General features: G+C 39.8%; 1 protein-coding gene across 2 annotated transcripts in view; it reads right to left on the bottom strand.

The window, feature by feature from the left end:
- Positions 1-15,118: 15,118 nt before the first annotated feature.
- The window catches only part of waca (WW domain containing adaptor with coiled-coil a), a 105,902-nt gene continuing 94,414 nt past the window's right edge, over positions 15,119-26,606 (bottom strand). For both annotated transcript variants that reach the window (XM_063044297.1, XM_063044298.1), the window contains 3 exons: positions 22,588-22,765; positions 17,314-17,441; positions 15,119-16,584 (listed from right to left, as the gene is read on the bottom strand). In XM_063044297.1, the coding sequence (XP_062900367.1) occupies positions 16,515-16,584; positions 17,314-17,441; positions 22,588-22,765 (376 nt within the window). In that variant the 3' untranslated portion in view covers positions 15,119-16,514. The remainder of the gene's footprint in view (positions 16,585-17,313; positions 17,442-22,587; positions 22,766-26,606) is intronic.

Raw genomic sequence — 26,606 nt, 5'->3', positions numbered from 1 at the left:
GCCCTGATTAAGAAAAGGGAAGAAGATGTATAGCAGGCAACAAGGAAAAATGAGGTGCTCGACGAGTGCAAGAAATGCAAAGGAACACAAGAGGGAATTCATGAGGGCTTAAAGAAGGTATTAGGTTACTCAGGCAGACAAGGTGAAGGAGAATCCCAAGGGCTTCTCCAAGTATATAATTATAAAGAGTAAAAGGATAGCAAGGGACAAAATTGGTCCACTTGAAGATCAGTGTGGTCATCTATGCCTGGAACCAAAAGATATGGGGAAGATGTTAAATAGATGTTTTGCATCAATGTTGAGTTGGGAGATGGATATTGTTGTACAGAACAGAGGCAAAGGAGCAGTGAGGTCATAGACTGTATCTGGATTAGACAAGAGGAGATGCTTTGTGTCTTGAGACAAATTAGGCAAGTAAGTCCCCAGGGTAAGACATAGTGCCTCATCGGATCTTGTGTGAGGCTAGTGCAAAAATTGTAGGGGTCCTGGCAGAGGTATTTATGAACTCCTAAGCCACAGGTGAGGTGCTGAGGTCTTGATGATACCTAATGTGGTGCTATAATTTAAGAAAGTGCTGTAAAAAAATCTTTTACAATGATTAGTGAGGCACAGAGAGATCTGTATTTACTGACAAGTACATTTATTGTTTAAACTAACAAGTACATGAATTCACACACTAAAAACCTTGTGTGCACACCCACAAGGTATCCCTGACTCTTCTGAATAGTCAAAGAATAGCAAAGGTATTATCCAGGCAAAGGAGTGTACACTGGCCAGGAGGTCCTCGTAGTCCTGATTCACTCGCCATGCATTTCACGCAGGGTTGCTCACGTTTGTATCTGTGATGGTTGTTTTTCAAAGTTACCGCTGCCAGCATACACAAAGTATCCACTTTAATATCCATTCCTTATCAATTCAAATATCGCATTCCAGTGTCATAGGCCACAGAATATCTACCATAGGAATGTCTGTCCTTTAACACCTTGTTATTGGCCCTGCTCCAAGCCAGCATCCATTTATTGCCCTCTTCCTATCAAGTGACAGTCGATAATTTATGGCTGCCTGTCCTCAATCGGTAATGAGCACAAATCACTCCAGGCAGGCACCAACCCCAACATTCACAAACCTGCATGTTATATCCACAAGAACATCACACAAATAGCTTCTTATTTGGAAATTATCTCTAGTCCAGCAGATTACCTGAAGTACCATTGTGTCTTCTTTAAAACATTGACCAAGCCCAGCATGTCAAGCTCACAAAATGGAGAATAGAGTGTCTCCACAAAATGGCAGCCTCCATCCCCAAGCATGCAGCAAGAACAAAGACAATCAGTCTGTCTGCTTCCGCTGTCCTTGATTCATTTGAATTTACTGATTTGTAGACTGTCGTTCCGTCTGACCAACAAAAGCTTCCGAGAATAATCCGGAAAACTATAGACCAGTGAGCCTGACATAATTAGTGGTAAATTATCATAAGGTATAGGTAAGGATCAGAATATTTAAGTACCTGGATAGACAGGGACTGGTCAGGGATAGTCATCATGGCTTTGTGAGTGGTATAAAGTTTTACAAGGTTACCAGGAATATTGACGAATGAAAAGCAGCAGGTGTTGTCTACATTGACTTTAGCAAGGCCTCTGACAAACTCTGTATTGGAGGCTGGTCCAGAAGGTTGAGTCACTTGGCATTCAGAAACAAGTAATGTACTAAATTGGATTCAACTTTGGCTTAGCAGGAAAAGCCAGAGAGAGGTAGTAGATGTGTGCCTCACTAACATGAGGAGGCCTGTGATTACTGGTGTGCCACAAGGACTTGTACTGGCTCCATTACTGCTTATTATCAATGTTAATGAAATGGATCAGCAAATCTGCAGATGATGCCAAGATTGGAGGCATACTCGATAGCAAGGAAGATTCTCAAAGTTTGCAGTGGGATCTGGAGTAGCTGGGAAAACAGGCTGAACATGGCAGGTGGAATTCACTGCAAACATGTGTGAGATGTTGCACTTTAGGAGGACAAACCAGGGTAGGACATGCAGAGTGAACAGTAGAGCAATGAGGAGTAGGGTAGAACAAAGGGATCTGGGAATTCAGATCCATAATTCCTTGAAAGTGGAGACATAAGTAGATGGTTATAAAGAGAGCTTTTGGCATATTGCCTTCAAAAATCAAAGTATTAAGCAAATAAGTTGGGATGCTATGGAGAAGTTCTATAAGGTACTGGTGAGACCAAATTTGGAATATTATATGCCGTTCAGGTCACCTACCTAGAGGAAAGATATCAATAAGATTGAAAGAGTACCGAGAAAATTTATAAGAATGTTGTCAGGACTTGAGGACTTGAGTTATAGGTAAAGGTTGAATATGTTAGAATTTTATTCATTGGAGCATAGGAGAAAGAGGGGAGATTTGATAGAGGTATACAAGATCATGAGGGGTGTAGTTAGGGTAACTACAGCAGGCTTTTTTCCTCTGAGGTTGGTTGAGACAAAAACAATAGGTCATTAGTTAAGTGTGAAGGGTATGATCTCTGGAAATCCATCTCATCGCGGTGGCAAATCTAGACTTAACTTAAATCAATGAAGGATGCTCAACAGTTGTGGCAGAATACTTTCACCTCTTAGAAGGTTAAATCAAGTGACATAGGCAACAGCAGGGCTTCGCTTCCAGATGAGCTCAATGCCTTCTATGCTGGCTTTGACTGTCAAGTTCCCCCAGTCCCTGATGTTCCTATGGTTTCAGTGCCTGAGGCCATAGTGTGAACAAACTTCAGAAGGGTGACCCCATGAAATGCATTCATCCACGACAGGGTACCTGGCCAAGTACTAAAGATCCATGCTAAAGATCAACTGACTGGAATTTTCGCTGAGACTTTTAACCTCTCACTTCAGTCTGAGGTACCCACCTGCTTCAAGCCCAAGAAGAACATGGTGACCTACCTCAAAGTCTAACATCCAGAAGTACATCTACAATGATGAAGTCTTTTGAGGCTGGTGACAAAATATATCAACTCGCGCCTGAGTTGCAACTTAGGTCCATTCCAATTTGCCTATCAGAGCAACAGATCAAAGAAGATGCCATTTCGTTGGCTCTTACTCAACCCTGGATCATCTCAACAGCAAAGGTACATACATTAGGATGCTCTTTTTTGACTTTGGATCAGCATGCAATACCATCATCTCCTCAAAACGAACCAATAAGCTTCAAGATCTTAGCCTCAATACCCCCTTATACAATTGGATCCTCAATTTTCTGACTTGCAGACTCCAGGCAGTTCAAGTTGGCAACAACATCTTCTCCAGGATTTTCATCAGCACAAGTGTACCATAAGACCGTGTGCTTAGTCCTCTGCTCTAGTTGCTTTACCCTTATGACTGTGTGGCTAAGCACAGCTCCAATGCCATATTCAAGTTTGTTGATGACACCACTGTTGTAAGCCAAATCAAAGGTGATGATAAATCAGCATTTAGGAGGGAGATTGAAAATCTGGCTGAATGGTGCCATAACAACAACCTCTTAATCAATGTCAGAAAGACCAAGGAACTGATTATTGACTTCAGGAGAAGGAAACCAGAGGTTCATGAGCCAATCCTCATCAGAGGATCAGAGGCAGAGAGGGTCTGCAACTTTAAATTCGTTGGTGTTAGAGCAGCACCTGCAATTCCTTAGGAATTTGTGAAGATTCGGCATGACATCTAAAACTTTGACCAACTTGGATAGATGTGTAGTGAAGAGTATATTGGTCGGCTGCATCACCGATGGAAACACCGAGCCCTTGGACAAAAATTCCTATAAAAAGTAGTGGTTATGGCCCAGTCCATCATGGGTAAAGCCCTTCCCACCATTGAGCACATCTACATGAAACACCCTTGCAGGAAAGCAGAATCAATCATTCATCAGGGACACCCAACATTCAGGTCATGCCCTCTTCTTGCTGCTGCCATCAGGAAGAAGGCACAAGAGCCTCAGGACTCCCACCACCAGGTTCAGAAACAGTTACTACCCCTCAACCATCAGGTTCTTGAACCAAAGAAGATAAGTTCACTTGTCCCATCATTGAAATGTTCCCACAGCCACTGGACACACTTTCAGCTCATGCTCTCAATATTTATTGTTTATTTGTTCATTATTATTATTCTTTCTTTCTTTTTCTATGTGCACTGTTTGTCTTTTGCACTCCGGTTGAATTCCCAAGTTGGTGTGGCTTTTCATTGATCCTATTATGGTTATTATTCTATAGATTTATTGAGTATGCCTACAAGAAAATGAATCTTAGATTTGCATATAGTGATATAAATGTAGCCCCCCTGGCTGGCCTCAGGGTCGCTCGGCTCGCTGTCGTCCAGGGAAACAGCCCTCAGCCCCAACAAATTGGGTAATATGTTTGTGTGGATGCTGTGTGATGTACCCCACCCCGCCCAAATATCAGACAATACACCAGATACGATTAAATGATTTACAGTTTATAGATATTACTGGAACTATATAATTAATAGAGAATAAAATATAAAAGGAAAATAAAAGGCGCCACACTTATCAAAGTTCAATCTCTTCGTGCACAAACAGTTGGAGCTCAGGACCCTTCTTCTTCACCCTGCAACCCCTCATATCACCTCGACCGGCCGCCTGGGACCAACAATGGTGGTCGACCAGACGCTCCACACGAGTCCGTCTCCGTCTCCCCTCCTTGCTGAACACCCCGCCCGGGGTCCGACCCCGTTAGCAGACTCACAGCACCTGGTCCATCCTCTGTCTCTCTCTCTCCTGCCTTCTGCCCCAAAACCCCGTGCATACAATATCATACAGACACACCAAAGCATAACAACTATCCTAATTGGTTCATTCGTCCTCTTATCAATAGATAATCCAAAACAAACTGCTAGCGGGAAGACTTTCTCAGCAGTTAACATAACAAAGAAGTCCTTTCAATTATAACATAACAAAGAAGCCATTTTAATTAGACTACGCAGTGACATAAAAAAAAGAAACCCCCTTACATAAATGTACGTTGATAGCAAATTTACCTTTATTTAAGGAGAACGTGAGGGGAAAGTTATTCATCCAGAGGGAGGTGCATGGCTGTGGAAAGACAAAATAATCTGCAGATGTTGTTGTCAAAGGAACACTCACAATGCGCTGGAGGAACTCAGCAGGTCAGTCAGCATCAGTTGAAAAGATTAGACGACGCTTCGTCAGGACTGAAGGAAGAACTTTGGGGAGGGTTTGAAGAATGCTGGTAGTTGAAAAAAACAGTAATTTTTAAGACAAAGGGGTGGGGGAGGGGAAGCAAGGAGGTGATTGTTAATGTGAGTGAGGCTGTGCAAAGAGCTGCCAATGAAAGTGGTGGATGCAGGTTGAATTGCAACATTTAAGATAAGTTTGGATAAGTACATGGATGGGAGGGCAGGTTTAGATCAATGGGATTAGGCAAAATAACAGTTAGGCTGCATCTAGCGTATTATATAGTTCTGATCACCCCTTTATAGGAGGAATGTCGAAGCTTTGGAGAGGGTGCAGGAGAGGTTTACCTAGTGATCAGGAAGAAAACAGGGATCAGTGCTGGGTCCATTGTTATTTGTCATCTATATCAATGATCTGGATGATAATGTGGTAAATTGGATCAGCAAGTTTGCTGATGATACAAAGATTGGAGGTGTAGTAGACAGTGAGGAAGGTTTTCAGAGCCTGCAGAGGGACTTGGACCAGCTGGAAAAATGGGCTAAAAAATGGCAGATGGAGTTTAATACTGACAAGTGTGAGGTATTGCACGTTGGAAGGACAAACCAAGGTAGAACATACAGGGTTAATGGTAAGGCACTGAGGAGTGCAGTGGAACAGAGGGATCTGGGAATACAGATACAAAATTCCCTAAAAGTGTTGTCACAGGTAGATAGGGTCGTAAAGAGAGCTTTTAGTACATTGGCCTTTATTAATCAAAGTATTGAGTATAAGAGCTGGAATGTTATGATGAGATTGTATAAGGCATTGGTGAGGCCGAATCTGGAGTATTGTGTTCAGTTTTGGTCACCAAATTACAGGAAGGATATAAATAAGGTTGAAAGAGTGCAGAGAAGGTTTACAAGGATGTTGCCGGGACTTGAGAAACTCAGTTACAGAGAAAGGTTGAATAGGTTGGGACTTTATTCCCTGAAGCGTAGAAGAATGAGGGGAGATTTGATAGAGGTATATAAAATTATGATGGGTATAGATAGAGTGAATGCAAGCAGGCTTTTTCCACTGAGGCAAGGGGAGAAAAAAACCAGAGGACATGGGTTAAGGGTGAAGGGGTAAAAGTTTAAAGGGAACATTAGGGGGGGCTTCTTCACACGGAGAGTGGTGGGAGTATGGAATGAGCTGCCAGACAAGGTGGTAAATGCGGGTTCTTTTTTAACATTTAAGAATAAATTGGACAGATACATGGATGGGAGATGTATGGAGGGATATGGTCCGTGTGCAGGTCAGTGGGACTAGGCAGAAAATGGTTCGGCACAGCCAAGAAGGGCCAAAAGGCCTGTTTCTGTGATGTAGTTTCTATGGTTTCTATGGTTTAAATATGCTAATATGAGTGGCTGGACAAATTTGGGTTCTTTTCTCTGGAGAGGAAGAGGCTGAGGGGAGATGTGGTCGAGGTTTATATGATTATAAGAGGCATAGAGTTAATAGGCAGTATCTTTTTTTTACCAGGTTTGAAATGTCTGATAGCAGAGGGCATGCATCTAATGTGACAGAGGCTAGTTCAAAGGAGATGTGAGGGGCCCCTAAGTCATTTTTGCTGAATATTCTTGAACTGTTGTCAGTGCCTTAGTACCACAAACTCAGCCGCCAATTTGTGTAGAGCAAACTTGCATAATCTATAATGAGCAGATGAAGTTTTTTGTAATGGTGAATATTAACTAGAGTACAAGAATAACTCCTCATGCCGAATCTTGCTATTCCTCTTTCAAATAGTGTGCCTGGACCTTTCATATCCATCTTAGAGAGCAGACTATGATCAGTTCAACCCTAGCTTCCAAAAAGTGCAACACAGTACACATTACAAATAAACTTTTCTTGGGCTTCCAGCTGGGTACAGGTATTGATTTTAACCAATGCTTCGATGATAGACTCTGCCATCTGCATCAGGGATGATGTCTGGGCATGTCTAGTCTGGTGGTACTTATACCCCCATTGTCTGTCCTTCCTGATTGGTTAGTCCGCATCCAATTAGGTTTCCGCTCTCCCGCCTCGTTTACAATTGAATTCCAGTTCTTACTTAGAGTGAGACTTTTGTCTTTATTAAAATTCATTTCCTCTAGTTTTATTTCAATGGCTTCATTCACCAGGCAGTCCTAAAAGTCAGTAGTATGGCACAGTTTTGTGCTGTCGAAGTCAATCCTTTGGCTATTGCCCTTCTTTGCCTGCATTCACAGGGAATCCTGTAAACGCCAGCTGTTCTGAATTCCAGGTCATCGTTGATCCACATAAGCTGTGATTTGAGCTTCCTCACATGTTTGTGGATAGTACTGATCGGGTATTTCTTCAGGATCCTGGTGATCCTTCCAGAAACCCTGGAAATATAGGGAAGACAGACAGTAGAGACAGGTTCCTGTTTTTTTTGGAATTCGCCGTCCAGTCAAGATGGCGCATGCATACAACACTCCTTTGGTTGACATCTTCTGGATAGATCACAAAACCATCTTTTACATTTCTTTTATCTCCTTTACATCTATTTCTTGTCTTGAATGTGATTCTGGAACTGTTGGAACTTGTGTTTTGCTGTTTGGAGATCATTTGGGTGCATCAGTGCTCTGCAGTCTCTGAGACGATTCCAGGAGGCAGAAGCAGTGTGAGTGAACCTTGCAGCAAGAAGGCTGCAGAAGGTGTGCACGTTGGTATTTGACTACATTTTGCTGATTATAGCTTTCCATTGTTCAGCAATTGAAACATCACGGTAAGTGCAGAAGTTTGGAGATTGTTTGGGTGTTCCAACACTCTGCATCCTCCGGGAGGCAGAGGCAGTGTGCATGACCCTTATTGTGGGCAAGCTGCAGGACAGGGTGCAAGCTGATGTTTGGCTCTACTTCACCAATTACAGCTCCCATTGTTCGCCAGTTAAGGCAACGAGAAAGATTGAAGCATCGAAGCAAGTGCAGAGAGTGAGGGCTGGCTACCTCTTGATCAGTCGCTGTTCACTGGAGAGGGGAGAGCCTGCTGCTGCACCTGGAGAGTGTTGCCCAGGTTTTTTCCGTGTTTCGAATATGGACTTTGGACTATAGGCTCTAGTTTTCGGTCTTATAATTTTTATATTCTGTGTTTTTTTGCTCAATCTTCTCATTTTTTTGTGGGGGGAGGATCTGGGGGTCAATGTGCCTGATTCATTTTGTTTGCTTATTTTAATGCAGGAAGTGGGATTTGGGTAGTCAATGTGCCTGATCTGTTTTGCTTGTTTTTTGTGCGGGAGGGTGGGATTTGGGGGTTGATGTGCCTGTTCTGTTTCTGTACTTTTTTGCGGGAAAGTGGGATTTGGGTTTTTTTTTATTGTGCTGCCTTTAGTTAAATGGCTATCTGGAGAATTAGAGAATTTCAAAGTTGCGTACTTTGACAATAAATGAACCTTTGTAAGGAGGGACAGCGGAAACCTGATTGGATGAAGACTAACCAATCAGGAGGGACAGATGACGGAGGCATATATACCACCAGACTAGACATCATCTCTGATCATCATCATCATAGCTTGTCACACCAGACAGCCAGCCACTCTAGTGTTGTTTGGTTGATGTCGAGCAGGTCAGTGTCAGCTAAATCAGGTGAGAGTGGGCAGTTGCACAGACCACGTTCAATGTTCTGCACCCTTTCGCCATACTCACAGGATTCGCTGGTCTTTAAACCCCACTTCATCATATTGTCTCCCATCCTACAAACTCCCGGTCTCGCTCTGTTAAGAGTGCACCATTTCCGTCTGTCAAGCAGTGATCCTAAAAGGATCATCTCTAATGAAGGTGGCAGAGTTTGCCACCAAAACAGTGGTTAAAATTGATATATGTATTCGGCTGAATTCCTGTTAAGTGTTTATTGACACAAGAAACCTCAAACATTTGAATTGAAAAGCATACATTTCCTAAATATACACACTATGTACAGAGTACAAAGTGCCACTACTATTATGTTGTGGCTTAACACCTGTGGCTGATCAGTGCTCTATACTAGATAAGTATCACATGTAGAAAACTACTTATGAAAAGACTGACCAGCTGTTCAAACACACAAAAAGGATATTTACATTAATAACAGAATTTTATTGGCCATTTTTTACAAAATATATTTCTGAAGATTTTGTTTAATTTCTTGAGATCTGTATGTCTCTGGAAAGGCAAGCATTAATTGCCCAACCTAGCTACCAGTGGAGGACAGTACTGAACTGCAATCTGAATAGTGGATATACTTCCGGATTGCTGTTGGGTACAAGTTCAAGGGTTTTAAATCAATTTTGAAGGAATAGTGATGAGTGTCCATCTCTGAATAGTCTGTACATCGCAGGTGATGATATTCGCAAGCACTTGATGCCCTTATTCTTCTGGATGGCAGAGGTCAAGGACTGAGCAGACATGTCAATGATTTGTACAAAGAGTTTTCTGCAAGTAAATACTGTCCTTAAGCATTAATAACTCAATAAGAAAACAGCTCTCAAGTTAAACAGAGAACTTCCATTTCCATATACAGCTACATAACAACTTATACATGTCTTTCTTTTTCTTCCAATTTTGTCAGATCCTAACTTGAAAGGGGCTTGAGCTGGAAAAATGCAGGGTCTAATAATTTTTTGGAAACCTACTTCCGGAGTATGCACACCACTTCATCTTGATAAACCACTTCTCTGTTTCTCAAAATACAGGCCCCATCTATAGAGTAGGCATAGAGCAACCAATGAATTTCAGGAGCATATACACATTGCTTTTAATTCAGTAAAATGATACATGTTTGTTCTGGGGAGTATCACCAAACAAACTTCGACATTGAGCTACAAAGGAATATTAAACCTGGTGACTTAAGTATTAATTAGTTTTAGTTTTTAATAGAAGTTTCCAGAATTTAAGGGTTTTGCAGATTTGAGCCATAACTGCCAGTGCTGAAGGAAGTAATAGTGAAATATATTTCCAAACCTCATATAGCCAGGGTAGTATATAAAATGGCAAGATCATAGCAGTTTTGAAAGTTTTAAAATTGAGGTTTCGTCAGATCAAAGTCAATTCTAGTCAGTGAGTCTTCTTGGGAATTCTTGCAAGGGTAGCAGATGTTTGCATGAGCCCAATACCACTGCAAGTTGAAGGTGAGATTTCAACAGAGCTGACAACACCCCTGTCCACAGTCCAGATAGTTTCAACTACAAATAAATTGAAATGCAAGAATATGAGAAAAGAAAGAAAATACTGAGAAAGTTAGGGGATTCGGCAACTCAGATGCTTTGATGAAAAGTTAACAATTGATCCAGCACGGTACAAATTAAATTTTGCATCTATTTTTTCAATTTGTCTCTGCAGCCATTAAGAAGATGCCTCCTTTTTATTTCGGTTATGCAAAAAAAAAGAAAATATTTAAACTACCAATTAAAAACAAAAATTAAGTTGAAAAGTTTTCTTGGTTATTTCTAATTTACCTCCAAACTTCATTCATATTAATTAGCATCTGCTTGCAATCTATGAAATGGATGAAACTTATAGACCAAATCAGGATATCTTGTACTACATTAAAACAGTAAATCATTGACCTCTGATTTTTGAATTTTATTCCTGCTTAAAAAATAATCGGTCTGCATTCCTTCTACTAAAGTGCATGACAATATACTACCCCTACACTATATTCCATGTGCCACTTCTTTGCCCATTTTCCTAATCTAAGACTTTCTGCAGATCCCCTGCTTCCTTGACACTACCTGCCCACCCACCCATCTTCAAATCAGCCTGGTCAGAAAGGCATTAATTTTGTCATCCAAATCATTGATGTATGACAAAAAAAGCAGTCCCAACGCCCACCACTGAGAAACACCCCTCATCACCATCAACCAACCAACCAACCAACCAGTAAAGGCCCGTTGTATTCCTACTCTTTGTCTCCTGCCAGTCAGCCAATCTTCTATCCATGCTAATATCTTTTCTGCATTATCATGGGCTCTTAATTTTGTTACACCTCCTTCTATCAAGGCCTTCTGAAAATCCAAGTATGCAACATTCACTGACTCTATTCTGTCTAACCTGCTTGTTATTTCCTTAAAGAATTCCAACAGATTTGTCAGGCAAGATTTCCCCTTAGGGAAACCATGCTGAGTTTGGCCTATTTTATCAAGTGCCTCCAAGTACCCCAGCACCTCATGCTAAAGAACGGACTCCGATATCTTTCGGCCAGAAGTCAGACTAACTGGACGATAATTTTCTATCTTCTGCCTCCCTCCTTTCTTAAAGGGTGGAGTGACATTTGCAATTTTCCAGTCCTCCAGAACCTATTGATTCTTGAAAGGTCATTACTAATAAAAAGATCGAAAAAGAAAGAAAGAAAGTTCATTATTAATACCTCCACAACCTCTTCAGGTACCTCTTTCAGAACCCTAAAGCATAGTCCATCTGGTTCAGGTGACTTGTATACCTTCAGACTTTTCAGCTTCTTGAGCACCTTCAACTTAGTAATAGCAACTACATTCACCTCTGCTCCTGACATTCAAATTTCAGGCATACTGCTTGTGTCTTCCACAATCAAGACTAACAAAATAATTAAGTTTATTCGCCATTTCTTTGTACTCTATCCCTACCTCTCCAGTATCATTTTCTAGCAGTCCAATATCCAGTCTAATTTTTTTTACTCTTCATATATCCGAAAAATCTTTGGTATCCTCTTTTATATTCAACATCATTATGTGCCACACCATATGACATGGCAATCATGGCTTATGATCATGATTACTCTTGGCAAATTTTCTACAAAAGTGGTTTGCCAGTGCCTTCTTCTGGGCAGTGCTTTTACAAGACAGGTGACCCCAACCATTATCAATACTATTCAGAGATTGTCTGCCTGGTGTTAGTAGTCGCATAACCAGGATTGTGATATGTACCAGCTACTCATATGACTATCCACCACCTGTTCCCAGAGTTTCAGGTGACCCTGATAGGGTGATAAGCAGGTGCTATACCTTGTCCAAGGGTGACCTGCAGGCTAGCAAAGAAAAGGAACACCTTACACCTCCTTTGCTAGAGCCAGATCTCCACCCCTTCACCAATCTTTTATATTATTTTCTCTCCTCATGGCTTTCTTTAGTTGTCTTGTTAGTTCTTGAAAACTTTCCAATCCTCTGTCTTCCCGCTAATTTTTGCTATATTATATGCTCTCTTTTGCTTTCATGCGATCCTCGACTTCTTGTCAGCCACGGTTGCAGAATCCTCCATTTAGAATACTACTTCATCTTTGGGATATATCTACCCTGCGCCTTCTGAATTGCTCCCGGAGACTTCAGCCATTGCTGTTCTGCCATCATCCCTGCTATTGTCCACTTCCAATCAACTTTGGCCAGCTCCTTTACCTTAAACTCCCTAACCAAACCTGGTTCATTACGCAACACACAATCCAGAAATGCTTGTGGGCTTAACCACAAGTTGTTCTAAACAAAATCTCATATCATTCTACAAATTCCAACCTGATGATGTTCAGTTTTGCTCCCATATTATACTTCCACTCATCCCATTGATTACAATTTTGCCCTGTCATCTGCCTGTTCTTCCTCACAGCCTTACTACATACTGCAACTACTTGTATACCAACTGCACTATCCTCAGCCCCATCACTCCAACTCCCATCCTCCTGCCCAGTTAGTATTCCCAACAAGCTCTAGCAAATCTGCTCACAAGGATTCTGCTCCCCCAAGTTCACGTGTAACCTGATCTTTTTGAACAAGTCATACCTTCCCCAGAAGAGATACCAGTGATCCAGAAATCTAAAACCCTGCCCCTGCAACAATTCTTCAGCCACATATTCACCTTTTAAATCATCCTATTTAAATCAACCCTCATTGGCGTGTGGCACAGGCAGCAATCCAGAAATTACTATCCTGGTGTTCCTGCTCTTTCGCGTTCTACCTAACTCCTTATATTCTCTCTTCAGGACCTTTGCCCTTATCCTACTTAAGTTGTTGGTACCAATATGTACCTCGACTTCTCCACTATTCCTCTCTAGAATGCTGTGGACCTGATCTGACTTCGGCATATGGGGAGCAACAAACCATCCGGGTGTCTCTTTCATGCGCTACAGCAACTCCCGTCTGCTCCTCCAACTATGGAATCCCCTGTCACCCTACTGCACTCCCCTTACCTCTGCCTACCGTACTGATCCACACAGCCAAACTCAGTGTCAGAGAACTGACTATTGTGGCTTTCTTCTGCTTGGTCACCACAGCATCCAGCTGTTGAGGGGAATGGCCACGGGTTACTCTGCACTGGCTGCCTATCCCCTTTCCTCTTCCTGATAGTCACATAGTTACCAGTGTCCTGCACCTTGGATGTAACTATCTCCCTGTATGTCCTGTCAATCAACCCACAGCCTCCCGAATGCTCTGGAGTTCACCCAGTTCCAGCTCCAATTCAACACTTCTGAAAGAAGCCATGGCTGGATGCACTTCTTGCAGGTGTAGTTGTCAGGGACATCCGAAGTCTCCCTGCCCTCCCACATCCTGCAACAGCAGCATTCCACTATTCTGCCTGGCATCCCCACTGCTTTACTTGTGCAATAACAAAGAAAAAGAAAAAATAAATGAAAAAAGTCTTCCAACAGCCTTCACCTCTCACCAAAGCCTGAGCACCCCACTTTAACACTGGTCCACTCACATATTGGTCACTCTACTTAAACCTAACTTCCTTTTATTGGCCAAATGCCTAACTATGCACAATCTAACATCTCCTCAGGAACCATGCCAAGCAGAAATAGCGAAATTACTTACATGACTTGCTGGGCACCCATAATTATGTCTCCTCAGTGCAGTACATCATAAGTAATATTCTAATTTGCTTTTGTATAGTTACTTGAATAGTATGAATATTTTATGATGACAGAACAGTTGGTATATCGCATGAACTGTCAGAGGAAGTGGTAGATACAGGCACAATGTTTAAGAGACATTTGGACAGGTAAGAGAATGAGAAAGGTGAGAGGGATATGGGCCAAAAGCACCTGTTGTTCTGCTATATAATTCTATGACTCTGTAAGTAGTTGCAAGATCTCATCACTTTCCTGTTCCCTAACAGAGAAAATGAGATGAACAAAAAATAAATTAAAACATGAAAAGTGAATGGGCAGCTGAGTGTTCCATATCACATTTAGCCATTTCAAAAATGTGAAATAGCGTTTATACATCCCTCACACACATCTTCAGAAGTCAAGATCAACCAGAAAATTGGTCAAATATAGTATATACTTTGAAATTACTTTGATTTCAGCAACCTTGTTAATGCAACTTTCCAGCACATCAAGTTTTCAAGAGGAATGATAAAGCAAATTAATAAATGTAAACGGACCAATTTAGAGCTTAGAAACAAATGAATTCTCTTCACAGGGTATAAAAAGACAAATGGAAATAACAAATGTTCCTAGCAAAACAAATTTGAAGACAATTGGGCGCCTATTGAAAGGAAGCATTCATTAAAAGTTATCAAATGAATAACAATAAAGAAACAATTAAGGTAGCAGAAACTTTAAGTAGCAATTGGTTTTTGTTCAAATTGGATTAAGGTTGATTGTGCAATGCAATCACAGAATCATAGTGCAGAGGCTCACACGTAAGCTATAAGCAATGGTTTATAGCTAATAACAAAGCCAATAGTTAACAGCAAGTTAAACTTCAAGGAATAGTCTACAAACCAATTTGCCAGCCTTAATAAAAATGCAACTATAAATTCAGCTCTTTCTATAACACCTTTCAAAAAACTTGTGCAATACCAAAATAAAGTTAAGTGCTGGCACAAGAAATAGTAAAAACTAAATAAACTTCTGACAGTCATATTTGCTAAACGCATCCTTGTAAATTATTTACAGCTATAACTGCTTTCATTAATCAAAAATTTTAGTAAATTAAGTGTGGTAAACCCCATGTGTGAACCTGCACATGAAAGAAAAGTGAACATATCCAGTGGTAGCATAGTTTTATTTTTTATATACTTTAGGAAACAATATACAAAGCTGAGCTTTACCACCATTTTCCCAATGATGGCCATGTGCTCGAATTACACAGATCTAGCGTATTGTGATGGCAAAAGAACAGCAGTCAGCACCTTACTTGCACAGTTAGCTACAATACAAACATCCTTCAAATTAAATGTGTCATTATAGTAATACAGGTAAACCAAGACTTTACACAAGCCAATTACAGGCAAGGAATCCAAAATCCTTGTTGAAGTTCTTGTTTTAGTCACAGAATCACTTACAGAAAGGAAAAAAGAAAGTTCTGTCATTCAATTTTTCACAAACTTGTCTCTTCTTGAAAGCTAGAGTTCTATACAAAGAAAAACAAGCATCCAACAAGGATTACTCCCAATCAGGTTTGCCAGAGCAGTTCAGCTTCCTATATGCAGTAGCTGAATAAAAAGAAGGGTACCCAGTGCTTTAAACAACAAAAGTTTATTATATTTACATACATCTTCTCATGAATAACCAGCTTTTTCCCAACGTCAACAAGTTTAGCAAATAACAATGAATTTTTGTTACTATTCTTTAGTGGCTTCAGCCGCTTAATAAATACACATATGCCCTGTATCAATCTTTCTCTGCTCCCATTTTTTTTGTTTTAAAACAGGGCACAAATGCAAATACACAGCAATTAGGTAGGCATACAAGAAATCAATCTGTAATGTACCTACTGCAACAATCTTTATTTTATTCATACAACAGCATACAACTTATGAACTGCTGTAAGGAGGAATGAAAAGTTGGTGAACCCAAGTGCCTTGGCCACAATGCCTTAAGAAAAAAAAATAACTGCCTTGCAATGAAGAAAGCTGCCTGCGGAGCTGTGCCTGACTGGGTCTGTGGAATCTGAAGGTGCTCCATGCTAATTTGTATACTGACCAAACTGTTCCAGTTGTTGCAACCCGTGATGCACACAGGCTGGTGCCAGCATTCTAAGAAATGCATTTCACTGAATGATGAAAATTACCAAAGCTAGTTTGCAGACAAGTTAACATGTAAAAGGCTAGGTATTTAGCCACCTCAGCATTGATTAGTTCAGATGTCAAAGCTCTGATACACATGGCTTCCCATGGCTTCACTCTACAAAACATATTTACAACGTGAAGGATACATCTACAAGAAATCTACATTTCAAGGGTTTACAAATTAACCACTTTATCTCCCCTGAATTAGAACCCTCCTTGTCCCCCTCCCATTCCACCCTTTTGCCCAGCCCCACGGTCCAAAGCCTTCTCAAACGCAGCTCAAAATTTTAGTTTAAGATTGGGCAAACGTTTACAGTCCCTGGCTTTAAACCATGTGCAATTTCTTCACAAGTCCTCACACCATAAAGGAATTTTGATTCTTCAGTTTTTCAAGCTCTTTAATTTGTTGTCTCAAAAACAGTATCCTGTAAGAATGGAGAGTGGAGAAATGACAGTTACCACATTGACGTGACAATTATGCTGATTAAATTTCAATCTGTAGCCAATTGAAAATAAGCTTGTGAATATACTTAAATTTCTTCTCATAAAGAATAATTTACATTTAACACTTATGTGAATATATGTAAATTAATTAAATATCAGAATATTTAGTTACTTGATTTAAGTTTGACTTCAACATGACAGGTATAGTGAAGGCAAATTTGCAGCAGAGAGAATACAAGTTCTAAATTACCACTCTTATTGAAATGGGATTTGTCTTCTATTAGGCTTCAATTTGAACAGAGATGTGGCGACCTTTACAAAATACATGTAAAAATTGACACACAGAATCAAATACTTAAACAAATTAAAAATTCCCCTTTCTCATATGGGAACAGGAAGTTAATGGAAGCCAAGCCCAATGAAAACAGACAGGATAACATGACAAAAAGGTGGCGGGAGGGGGAGGGCTAAGCTTTATTTTTTTTAAATCAGAGCCTTAATCCAATTGGATCTTCATTCAAATTCAAGAATAATTATTTGGACCTACAACCTATTGCTTCATTTTGTTAATAACGCATTGATTATAACTACAAATGGACAGAACAAAAATTGTTGACCGCTACGCACAAAACTGAAATCATTTTAATGGACTTAAGAATCTCTTAGATAATAGGTTCACCAAAATAATCATAAATGGGGGCATTGCTTACCTTTGCTCACGCAAAGTTGCTTGAATTTCACATACTCGGACCAAAGATCTTAAATTTTTGAGCTCAGTACTAATTTCAGATATGTGAATACTTCCCATGTTGTGTGCTTCTTCTCTCAGCCTCGATGCCTAAATATAAAATTATTATTAAATTAAATTACAAATACAAATAATTAAGTGAAAAATACTTGTAACGTGGAATTTTAGAACAAGATATATATTTACATTTTGACATTCTAAAACCAATTTAAGATAAATTCAATAATTCTGTTATACTGAATGAGCACATCATCCAAATATATAATCAATATTGTTAACACTCATCTCTTCAAATATGAGACTTTGGTTATGCAAAATAATTCCTAAATCAGAAATAAAACATTGGTTCAAAGTGGCAGTGCCTCACCACCTTTGAGGACAACTGGCAATAAAGAATGGAAGCAACACACGCAACCAAGGAAACAAATTATACCAGAGAAGATGGAATTGATTTAATCAAAACAGAGAGATCCTGGACAGCATGAATGGAGAAACAAAATTATGATCATTTTTCCATAAAGGAGATGGGGAGGTATTATTGTAACATGCTGTAGGGTTTCACTGCTGTGTAACGTTGTAAGCATTCACTGATAATGTAATGGTTTCTCTGTCGCAGCAATGTTTGGGTTATGACTAGAGATAACAGGGTTTGGAATACTGTTGTTCTTTCTTGTAAGCTGGAAGAGATTTTTGTGGTCTTTTGCCAGGGAGAGATGAGGAGTAAGACATGAATGGAGAGAGTTGATAGACTGCCAAACAGGGTAGACTTGGAGCAAGAGTCCGAAGGGCAGCAACAATCGGAGGAGGTCGATGATGGATGATCAGCTTATCAGTGAGCTCCAACATTGCGCAACAGACTGTTTAATAAGATTGGGCCCTTTGATTTTCTTTTTTTTTGTTTCTTTACTAACCATATAGTCAAAATAATAATTATAAAGCTTTATCATTTATTCGCATATTGTGTACTGTTTGTTATTTCGGGGTACTGATTTGCAACAGGGGACACCATGCAGCATCCACTCAAACGAGATTTCTTAAGTTTGGCCGAGCCGTGGGCTATCACTCCCTATATTAAGCCTCTAGCCGAAGTGAGAGTTACACTATGTAACCGCTTTTGCTGGTAGGATGATTGAAAAAGAGGATACGTATAATTTCAAGAAGAAAGCAGACAAGGAAGCATGTTCAGATGATCTGAAATACTAACGTTTGTAGATTCCAAAAATGATAATGGACAAAGAATCAGGAACGACACTTAAAAAGATAAATGGATAATTTTTGGGGAAGATACATATAAGGCAATGGAAAATAACAGTAAGGATGACATGCCAAAAGAGGTAGATCATAAGACCATAAGATATAGGAGCAGAATTAGACCATTTGGCACATTGAGTCTGCTCCGTAAGTTCATCATGGCTGATCTAATTTTCCTCTCAGCCCCAATCTCCGGCCTTCTCCCCGTACCCCTTCATGCCCTGACCAGTCAAGAATCTACCAATTTCTGCCTTGAATATACATAAAGACTTAACCTCCACAGCTGCCTGTGGCAAAGAATTCCACAGATTTACTACTTCCTGGCTAAAAAAATTCCTCATCATCTCTGTACTAAAAGGACTCCCCTCTATTCTGAGGCTGTGTCCTCTGGTCTTAGACTCTCTCACCATGGGAAACATTCTCTCCACATCCACCCCATCACCATTTGATAGGTTTCAATGAGGCAACCTCTTATTCTTCTGAATTCTAGTGAATACAGGCCAATTCTTCATACGACAGGCCATTCAATCCTGGAATCATTTTCGTAAACCTGCTTTGAACACACTCAGGTTTCAGCACATCCTTTCTAAGATAAGGGGCCACTGCTCACAATAGTCCACATGAGGCCTCACCAGTCGTTTACAAAGTTTCAAGATTACATCCTTGCTTTCATATTCCAGTCTTCTTGAAATACTAGACACTAGAATACTACAGCACAGCACAGGCCCTTCGGCCCTCGACGTTGTGCCGACCCATATATTCCTTTAAAAAAAGTACTAAACCCACACTACCCCGTAACCCTCTATTTTTCTTTCATCCATGTGCCTGTCCAAGAGGCTCTTAAATACCCCTAATGTTTTAGCCTTCACCACCATCCTTGGAAAGTCATTCCAGGCACCCACAACCCTCTGTGTAAAAAACTTACCCTTGATGTCTCCCCTAAATTTCCCTCCCTTAATTTTGTACATATGCCCTCTGGTGTTTGCTATTCGTGCCCTGGGAAATGACTGCTAACATTGTATTTGTCTTCCTTGCCAGACTCAACCTGCAAATTAACCTTTAGGGAATCCTGCTTAAAGATCCCCAAGTCCCTTTGCGCCTCAGTTTTTTATATTTTCTCTCCATTTAGAAAATAATCATCCCTTTCATTTCATCTACCAAAGTACGTGACCACACACTTCCCGACACTGTATTCCATCTGCCATTTCTTTGCCCATTCTCCTAATCTGTTGAAGTGCTTCTATAACCTCTCTACTTCTTCAAAAGTACCTGCCCCTCCAACTATCTTCATATCGTCTACAAAACTATGCAACAAAATCTTCAATTCCATCATCCAAATCATTGACATATAACGTAAGAAGAATTGGTCCAACACAGACCGCTGCGGAACACCACTGGTCACTGGCAGTCAATCAGGAAAGGCTCGCTTTATTCCCACTCTTTGCCTTCTGCCAATCAGCCACTGCTTTATCCACGCTATGATCTTTCCTGTAACACCATGGGCTCGTAGCTTGTTAAGCAGCCTCATGTGTGGCATTTTGTCAAAGGCCTTCTGAAAATCTAAATACATAACATCATCCAATTCTCCTTTGTCTATTCTATTTGTTACTTCTTCGAAGAATTCCAACAGATTTGTCAGGCAAAATTTTTCCTTGAGGAAACCATGTTGACTATGGCCTATTTTATCATGTTTTCCTAAGACCGCATCCTTAATAATCCGATTGCAACAACCGAGGTCAAACTAACTGGCTTATAGTTTCATTCTTCTCTCTCTCTCCCCCTTCTTGAAGAGTGGAGTGACATTTGCAATTTTCTAGTCGTCCGGAATCATTCAAGAATCTTGAAAGATCATTAATAATGCCACCACGATCTGTTCAGCCAGTTCTTTCAGAACTCTGGGGTGTACACTATCTGGTCCAGGTGACTTATCTACCTACAGACCTTTCAGTTGACCAAGAACCTTTTCTCAAGGTAGATTGGGATGATCTGCTTTTCCAGTGTAAAATTCCATATGTTTTATAGACATTACACATTCCTCATTAAAATTAACTATTACTCTAGTTAGAATTTTTTTTATTGCAATCCATATTCTGTAGCCACTTTTTTCATCCTTTGTTCTGAACAAAACTTCAAACCAAACATTTCAAAGAAACTGTTCTGTTCCTTAGAAACAACCTCATCTGTATCAGGTGTTCATTTCCTTCTGAAAATGAAAGGTAATTGAATGCAAGTCATCTTCAACCTTCATTATCTTCATTATGGGTTTTACTGCTTCTCAATTCATTATGTTTAATTCTTCATTTATCAAATGCCTTTTCTTTAAAATCTGTCTCATTACATAGCACATCGACTCCACCTTCAGTCACAAAGATCACTGATCTTCCTTTGGAAGTACTGACATCTGTAGGCTTGGCCTTAGTTCATGTTATTTTCTTCTTGCATCCTTACTTTTAGCTAGTGCATCAACATTAAGTACTTTTTACTCAAGATTCCAAATCCCTTTTGTACAAATACCAGTTTATACCTGGGCAAGCTTTACTCATAGCATTCTCCAGCAAAAAAAAAAATCAGCATTTGGAGCTACAGAATTTTACTCAAATGTGAGAGAAAAAAAGTCAAGATTCTCTTGCAAGGATAACACAATTTTTGTACAGTCGGCCCTCCTTATCCGCAAGTTCCACATGCGCGAATTCAACCAACCACGAATCGAGAAAACCCAGAAGTGCTCTTCCAGCACTTAATGTTCCAACATGTACAGACTTTTTTTCTTGTCATTATTCCCCAAACAATGCAGTACAATAACTATTTTACATAGCATTTACATTGTATTAGGTATTATAAATAATCTAGAGATGATTTAAAGTATACGGGAGGATGTGCATAGGTTATTCGGGATCGAAAAAAAAACCCGGAAGTTCTCTTACTAAGTAAGTCAGAACAGGTACATCCGGTATTATTTAGCATCAGTTAGTCAAACGTTTGTCTTAGTATATAGTATATATTTTACTTTTCTATACATATAAAACACTTAAGAAACGTTATGTTTCAGTGCTAGGCTCAAGAACGGAAGTTCCCAAGTTCGATCCAGTGACAGAGCACTCCCGAACACACTCTCCATCCGTGCTGGGTTGATGTGGAGGATCAAAAACCCAAAACCCAATAATTAAACCACTGTGTTGCTTAGTAATAATTGTAGCTTTCATCAGGACAGGGCTTGTCTCACTTTATCCTTTAAAATTGTTCCGATTGTTGACCAACTGTAGCCTAACGTTTTTCCAATGGCCGATGGCATTTCACCTCTTTCTAATGGCTTCATTATTTCCACTTCATCTTAAATCGCGATCGTGATTATTTTCCTGAACAGAAACACTGCAGATTCAGAGCTCCGCCGCTGGGTCCTAACGTCCACCGCACTGAGACAGGTTAAATAAGGTCCGGGTTTCTGCTGGGTCCCAAGGTCCACCGCATTGAGACATGTTGAATAAGGAACTTGAGCATCCGCGTTTTTTGGTATCCATGAGGGATCCCGTAACCAATCCCTCGCGGATAAGGAGGGCCGACCATATACCAGTTGTAGGGAAAAGTTCAGAAGTTCAAACAATATAATACAAAGCAAGAAGGTAAAATTGTGGTTAGCGTAAGACTTTACAATGCCAGCTGTACGATCAGGGTTCCGTTCACAGCACACCTGTACATTCTCCCTGTAGCCATGCAAGTTTTCTCCCACATTCCCAAGGATGTATGAGCTCAGGTAAGCAAATTGCGGGCATACTATTTTGGCACCCAAAACATTCCGACAATTACAGGATAACTCCAGCACATTGTTGACTTAAATAATGTATTTCATTATATGTTTTGATGAACATGTGACAAAAAAGATGATCTATATTCTAAAAAAAACTCAGCTCCTAATGTCAACTTCCTTGAAGTAAGATCCAATAAAATGTACATTTATTATTTCAAAATCAAACTGAAATTCACTTACTTGCTTTTCCGCATGATCGGCAGGCCAACCCTGAACGTGTTTAATAAGATTTTCACTGAAATGTGCAACTAGCGTCGGCGTCAATGAACATGAAGAACGTGCGGTTGTAGTTGATGGTACTGAAGTTGCACTGCTGCTTGGGATGTGATTTGAACTCGGTGATGGACTTCTCTGGTTGCTGCAAAAATTTAAGTAGTGGTAATTTGCATTCATTTTAATTTCAAAAATGCAGTTGATAGCATTACATTAAAGAAAGCATTTGCCTGCAGTGTGAAGGATGTCAATTTGTAGCTACAATTCTCAAAGCTGCAAGTGTGAATTACTCAATAATAATTCATAATAATAAGTAGTAATGTATATCATTCAATAAGCTATACCTTGCCTCAGAGTCTCAAAGTTGTCGGTTGCATACATTTCAAAGAATAAGACATCCCTTTGTTTAGGCCAATATTCATTCTCTACCAACAGGCAGAGATTACCTGGTTGTTACCATATCACTGGTTGAGAAACCTTGAGAAGAGCCAAGAAATGGTTGGATTTCTGATATTATAACAATGCATATACTTCATAAACAAGATATAGTTGACTAAGAGCATTTTGGGAGCTACATGTTTCTTTCTCTTCTGATTAGCTACATTACAGGATTTGATACATATGTAGATTATGTTAGTTATCTGGAAAATAAATGTAAATATTTAAGCTGAATCCAAAGATTAGGTGAACCTTTTCAAGTACTTTGCATCAAAACTGAGCTTTTCTTATGAAGGATCAAATAACCAGAAATATGATCTATTTCTTCCTCTGTGGATGCCGTTCGACCCGCTGTTTCTGGTATGTTTTTGCCCTTATATTTTGATTTCCAGACAAATGCATTTTTTTTTGTTTTTTTAGCTTTTGTCAATTACTTCTATTTGCCATCTGATCACTGACATTTCCTTTTATTCTTTCTGCCTAGTCTTATCCTGACTTCCCAACTTATTCTTTGACAATCTTACTGTTCAATCTACATCTATCTTGTTCAGTCGAGATTATATCAATAGTATATTCTGCTGCAACAACTGGGTTCATGGCATGCAGTGCCAGCCTGGTTCATATTAAACTTAGATCAATTTGACTTGGTATTACTGGATGTATCAGACACATAGTCAGGAGCAGACCACTTGAAGTGGAATGAGCAAGTGAGTTTCAGATACTGATTTGCAACTTGATTTGCTGTCAGAGGCAGCACATAGTACTCAAGGAAGTTCTATATATTCTGAATGTCTCTATATTCTGAAAGTTTTGAGGCTGAAATCTATGCTCTTCCGGCACTGGCTGTCAAACCAACAGCATGACAACTCAGAGACAAATCCAAATTTGTTTCCTTGCTCAGGGTAAATAGAATATCCAAAATATTTGCAAAATATATTATCCACACCTTTCAGAGGTTATATGAGAAGACTGGGTTGTGTATCATTAAAGGATAAACAACTCTTTAATGTTTCAGAGTTGCTGTGAAACTAAATGTCATGTCATTGATTCTAACTTCGTGCAAATTGTATTTTGTTTCCTCAGTACTTAGTATATTTGAATCATGACAAAAGAAATCAGTCTTCTATTGATTTCAATGGGATTATTGTACCATAGACATAAAACAAATGGGAAAGGAAATCCTTTTCCCCTCCCTTCTAGCTTACGTTATGTTGTTTAACTCAAAGAAAACACAAATAAATTGTTCATTATTAGTTGTTTATTTCACCTTTAACAGTTTTTAAAAGTTTCTTAAAATCAGACATTTATAATAAGCTATTTATTGGAATAAATGTGCCCTTTTCAGCTACGTAACTAGCAGAGCACCCAGAGATCAGATCTTGGCCTTTAACTGTTTATTATTTACACCAATGACCTGAAGAAAGGAACAAATACAGGGTTTCAAAGTTCGCCAATGATACGTAATTAAGTTGCAGAGCATGCTGTGATGAGGATATTGTATTCCTGAAAGAGGATACACATAGACTAAGGGATTGGACAAAAACCTAACAAATGGAGTTTAATGTGGGCAAGTGCAAGGTCATACACTTGGGTATGAGGAATTAAGAGGCAGATTATTATGTAAATAGAGAGAGAATGCAAATGAGTGAAATGCATAAGAATCTGGCATTGAGGAACCACAAAATGTTGGCAGGCAGGTCCAACAAATAATTAAGGCAAATACAGTATATTACAGATGTTGGAATTTAAAAACACGGAGGTTTTATTACAGTTGCACTGTAATAAGGGCAACAGCTGGAATTCTCAGCAAAGGTTTTGGTTCCCTTACCAAACAGAAAAGGGTTTAGCAATATTGGAGGCAATCCAAAGGGAATTCACCAGGCTAACCACTGGAATCAGAACACTGTCCTATAAAGAGACACTAAACTGCTTGGTCAGTATTACTTGGAACTTAGAAATATGTGAGGTGAAACATGAGATTCTAAGAGGACCTGACTGGATTGATGTTGAGATGTTTTCACTAGTGAGGAAGTCACAAATGAGGGTCATAGCTGGAAAATAAGTGACCAGTCATTTAAAAATTAGATGCAAACATCCCTCAGAAGGGTAGTGAATATATTTGAAAGATTAATGAAACTGACCACGATGGGGAACTGGCACAGAAGAGATGAACCCAGCAAAAATCAGCCATGAGCATAATGAATGGCAAGACAGCTGAAATGATCTGGTGGGCCTATTCCTGCTCCTAATTTCTTGTGTTCTTGTGCATGATCAACTTTTATTTATTTTTAAAAGTTCTGAAATGCTCCTGCGTTGCAGATATTTTGGATTGTACTTGACAGCACTATTACACTGGGCAGGTAAGATGGGCTCTCTACCTCCAGACCAGACTAGTTAGATTATGGGAAGTATAAGGAGTCCATTCCACATGTAGCCTCAAGAGTTGAGTCATTATTTTCATTTTTAAGAAATTAGGAGATGGACAGCAACTGCAGAACTGCATTTATTCCCTCTTCCTTTGGTGTGCCAAAAACATTCTGGGCCGGTTATGAACTATACTATTTGGGTTGATGATGATCATGAGGTAAAATCATGAGATTAGAAGGTTCATGGTCTTGAGTCAGTAAATATGTTCCCAAGCAAACAGTGTTCAGATATCCAATCACTTTATTGACATATTATTAAGTTTTCAGCGGCAACTTTTACATTCAGCATGGATATGAAATCATATGTCAGAAAAGCACTTGCTGATGTTTCCTTTTCTCTTCACTTATTCTAGCCCCATTTTATGCTCCGCACAATTTACCACTCATATAGCACACTCAGGAAATTAACTTCCCAACCTACACCTCTGTGGAACATGAGAGGAAACGGGAACAGTTAGAGGAAACTTATCCAGTCACAGGAAAAACAAGTAGACCCCATATAATCAGTAGTGCAGGCCAGCTGTAAACCCAAGTTGCTGGAGCTGTGAGGCAGTAGTTCTACTGTGCTGCCCAAAATAATGTTAATCATACATCTAAGTGGTGTGTATTTAATTCATCCTTTAAATCTGTGGACAAAATACATGTCAGGTTGCCTCAGTCTGTTGTCCTCACAGCCCCGCTTCTGTCCAGGCTAGTTGTTTGCTATGCCAGTTATCTGCTTGTGGGCTTGCCTACTGACATGAGAAATGCCCATCTCCCTAAAAGGAGTGGCCTATCTTATCAACAGGTGAAGCATATGGAGACACAAATGCTGCAGAGCCTGCAGCCAAGGCCAACTCAATCCTCATGGCCCACCCAGAAGCAGACCTGAGACTTGGGGAAGAGATAATCAGGGACCAAGTATAAACTTCTGAACTCAAGGTGAACAGCGATCTCAAGACATGGATATACAATACTAATGGGTAGAGAAGTAAATAAGTGGACACAAGCAGTGAAGGTGGAAAGGATGAGCAGCATGGAAGAAGGCAGAGTCAGGGAAAGCTATGGCACTTGCATCACTAAATATCAGCATCAGAACAATTCTTGTGAATAACCTTCAGAAGTGTCTTGGACATTCTGATT

Source organism: Mobula hypostoma, chromosome 3, assembly GCF_963921235.1.
Source record: "Mobula hypostoma chromosome 3, sMobHyp1.1, whole genome shotgun sequence".
Lineage (NCBI taxonomy): Eukaryota > Metazoa > Chordata > Chondrichthyes > Myliobatiformes > Myliobatidae > Mobula > Mobula hypostoma.
The sequence above is the reverse complement of the archived record's forward strand: the minus strand, read 5'-3'. Positions and strand labels throughout refer to the sequence as shown.